General features: G+C 39.8%; 1 protein-coding gene and 1 non-coding gene across 2 annotated transcripts; one reads left to right on the plus strand and one right to left on the minus strand.

Annotated features, from left to right (window-relative positions):
* Positions 1-644: 644 nt before the first annotated feature.
* Positions 645-755, minus strand: LOC139193995 (small nucleolar RNA R71). The gene has a single exon (XR_011578611.1). It is a non-coding gene; the product is annotated as a small nucleolar RNA R71 (small nucleolar RNA).
* Positions 756-1,353: 598 nt separating this feature from the next.
* On the plus strand, positions 1,354-3,426 carry LOC139191505 (uncharacterized). The gene has a single exon (XM_070812393.1). It carries the CDS (start codon positions 1,354-1,356, stop codon positions 3,424-3,426), a length of 2,073 nt encoding a protein of 690 aa, XP_070668494.1.
* The last annotated feature ends 257 nt before the right edge of the window (positions 3,427-3,683 follow it).

Genomic DNA, 3,683 nt, shown 5'->3' on the forward strand with positions numbered 1-3,683 from the left:
CTTGTAATTGCTTGTTTAGTTATGAACCCTTGTTATTTTCATTTTAAGTAGAGTACTAATTTATATTCAAACTTGTTTTATTTTGTTTTCAGGTAGTTTATGTCAAATAGACTTGTTGAGTTAGGCCAAAGAATTGAACGGTTAAAGAGCAACACTTTTGACAACTTTGTGCCAACAAGTTCATCCAATTTCCGTGAAGAAGAGGAAGGGAACTCATCTAGTTCAACAAGTTTAGGATCTGAGCACATTAATTGGGAAAGAGAAGAAGAGATGGCGGACAACCAAGATGAACTTCGAGCTTTGGAGGACTTTGCTCAACCAATCATACCAAATTCACCTTCATGCATTTTGCTTCCCACCGAAGCTAGAAACTATGATCTTAAATCTTCACATTTCCATATGCTTCCCTCTTTTTATGGCTTACCTAATGAAGATCCTTTAGCTCATGTTAAAGAGTTTTATAACGTTGTGAGTGGTTTACCGTTGCAGGGAGTAAGTGAAGCAAATTTGAGGATGAGAGTATTTCCTTACACCTTGAAAGATAGGGCCAAGGGTTGGTTGATGACCCTAGCACCTGGTTCCCTCACCACATGGGATGCCGTGGCTAAGAAGTTCTTGGAGAAGTTCTTTTCCACTCAAAAGACAGCCACATTAAGGGGACAAATCTTCAATTTCAAACAAGATGATGGAGAACCTTTCAATGAGTGTTGGGAGCGTTTTAAAGGCCTCTTGTTGCAATGTCCACACCATGGGTTACCTCTTCACTTACAAATGCAAATTTTTTATGATGGACTAACCCAAACTTGTCAATCAACTGTGGATAATGCAGCAGGTGGAGCTTTGAAGAAAAAGAATGCTCAAGAGTCATACAACATTTATGAGATGTTGGGATCTAGTGCTCAACACAAAGATTTAAGGGGTAAGAAAGTTGGAATATATGAAACAAGCTCTAATCATGAACTTTCATTGCAGGTAGCTAACCTAGAAAAGAAGCTTGAAGCCGTGCTCAACATGGTACCAAAAGCAAATGAGGTGTGTGCCATTTGCAACATACCAAACCACCTTACTCATCAATGTCCATCTAGGGAAGCCTACCCCGAATTTGTCCAAGAGCAAGTGAACCTCATGAATTCTTACAATCAAAGGCCAAGGAATGATGTGTATTCAAACACGTATAACCCAGGGTGAAGAGATCATCCCAACCTTTCATGGAAGAACAACAATTTCCAAAACTTCCAACCAAAACCTGCCCCTACACTTGAGGATACGGTTAAGTTGTTAGCTCAAAACACCTTGCAATTCCAACAAGCCACAAATAGCACTTTCCAACAACATTCGGCGGCTTTAAACAAAATGGAGACACAATTGGGACAGATTGCTGATGCCTTGAACCAAAGAGAGGTTGGAAAGTTTCCAAGCCAACCCGTGATACTCCAAAGGAACCAAGAGCAAGCTAAAGCAATCACTACACTTAGAAATGGTAAGGTTATCAATAATAGAGTTGGCAATGAAGTTACTAATGAATTTGATCATGTGAATGCAGGGGTTACTCAAGGAGAAAATGAGAAACCAAATGAGGAACCAAGCCATGCTAATTCCTCATTTGAAGCACCAAATCTTCACAAGGCCGAGAAACCTTACACTCCACCAATACCATTCCCTGGAAGACTTGCCAAGAGCAAGCAGGATAAGTCATTTAAGGAAATTTTTGATATTCTAAGTAAGGTGAATGTTAACTTACCCTTGCTTGATGTCATTAGGAACATGCCAGCTTATGGGAAGTTCTTCAAAGAGTTAAACAACTACAAAAGGAAGTATGGACCACATGAGAAGGTAGTGGTGTCTGAGAATGTAAGTGCAGTGTTGCAAAGAAAACTCCCACCAAAGCTCAAGGATCCAGGAAGTTTCTCTATCAACATCACCATAGGGGACAAGAAAGTAGAGAAGGCAATGCTTGATTTGGGTGCTAGCATCAACTTAATGCCTTATTCCGTGTACCTTCAACTAGGTTTGGGGGAATTGAAGGCCACCACCATTTCATTACAACTTGCGGACAGATCCGTGAAATATCCAAGAGGTATAGTAGAGGATATTCTAGTTCAAATTGATAAACTAATATTGCCTGCGGATTTTGTAGTGTTGGACATGGAAGAAGCTCCTATACATGACCGAGAGTTGCCTATTTTGCTTGGAAGACCATTCATGGCCACGGCCAAAACCATCATTGATGTGCAAAATGGACGCCTCACTATGACAGTGCTAGGAGAGACCGTGCAATTCAAAGTGTTTGAATCTCTTTCTCATCCTTCTTCATCCATTGAGTGCTATGCCATTGATGTGCTTGATTCGCTTGTTTTCTCTAAGTTCTTGCAGGCACAATCTAATGAACCATTACAAACTGTTTTGAGTCAATCTCAGGATGAGTTTGATGAAGAAGATGCACTCATGGAAGTGGTAGCTACCTTGGAAGCATTGGCACCGTATCCTTTGAATGTTTCACCTTTTGTAGAGCATTTAGAACCATCTAGGTCACATCTAATACCTTCCATAGTTAAGGCACCAAAACTTGAACTTAAACCACTTCCACCACATCTTAAATATGCATATCTAGCTGAATTTGAAACTCTTCCTGTTATCATAGCTTCTGACCTAAATCCAAATGAAGAAGATAAACTAATGAGAGTGTTAAAAGAGTCCAAATCAGCTATTGGGTGGTCTATTGCAGATATCAAGGGAATAAGCCCTACTATGTGCATGCATAGGATTCTTTTGGAGGATGGATCAAAGTCAACCCGTGAGCCACAAAGAAGGCTCAATCTACACATGAAGGAAGTTGTGAGGAATGAAGTGTTGAAGTTGTTAGATGTGGGAATCATATATCCCATTTCTGATAGCAAATGGGTGAGTGCTATTCAGGTGGTACCCAAGAAGGTGGGAATCACAGTGATGAAGAATGAAAACAAAGAGCTTGTGCCCACAAAGCCTACGGCTGGTTGGCGTGTTTGCACCGACTACAGGAAGTTGAATTCTAGCACTAGAAAAGATTACTTTCCTATGCCTTTTATAGATCAAATGCTTGAGAGATTGGCAGGTTACTCACACTATTGTTTTCTGAATGGTTACTCAGGTTACAATCAAATTGCAATTGCTCCAGAGGATCAAGAGAAAACTACATTTACTTGCCCATTTGGCACATTTGCATATAGGAGAATGCCTTTTGGACTTTGCAATGCTCCAGCAACATTCCAAAGATGCATGTTAGCAATCTTTTCTGACATGGTAGAAAGATTCATTGAGGTATTTATGGATGACTTTTCAGTGTTTGGTTCTTCTTTTGATGAATGTCTTAACCATCTCTCTTTAGTACTTCAAAGATGTCAGGAAACAAATTTGGTCTCAATTGGGAAAAATGCCAATTCATGGTAAAACAAGGAATTGTGTTGGGACATGTAATCTCTAGCAAAGGAATGGAGGTAGACAAAGCCAAAATTGACATCATCACCAATATGGCAGCTCCCACAACCGTGAAGGGAGTGAGAAGTTTTTTGGGACATGCGGGTTTTTATCGACGTTTCATTAAGAACTTTTCAATGATCACTCGTCCATTATGCAATCTGTTGTCTAAAGATGTTGCATTTCATTTTGATACAGCTTGTATAGATGCATTCAATACTTTGAAACAA

The sequence above is a fragment of the Malus domestica genome, chromosome 02 (assembly GCF_042453785.1).
Source record: "Malus domestica chromosome 02, GDT2T_hap1".
In the NCBI taxonomy this organism is placed as follows: Eukaryota; Viridiplantae; Streptophyta; class Magnoliopsida; order Rosales; family Rosaceae; genus Malus; species Malus domestica.

Bases quoted from the DNA above. Each gene is read 5' to 3' on its own strand.
- LOC139191505 (XM_070812393.1), top strand. From the start codon at position 1,354: ATGGAGACACAATTGGGACAGATTGCTGATGCCTTGAACCAAAGAGAG.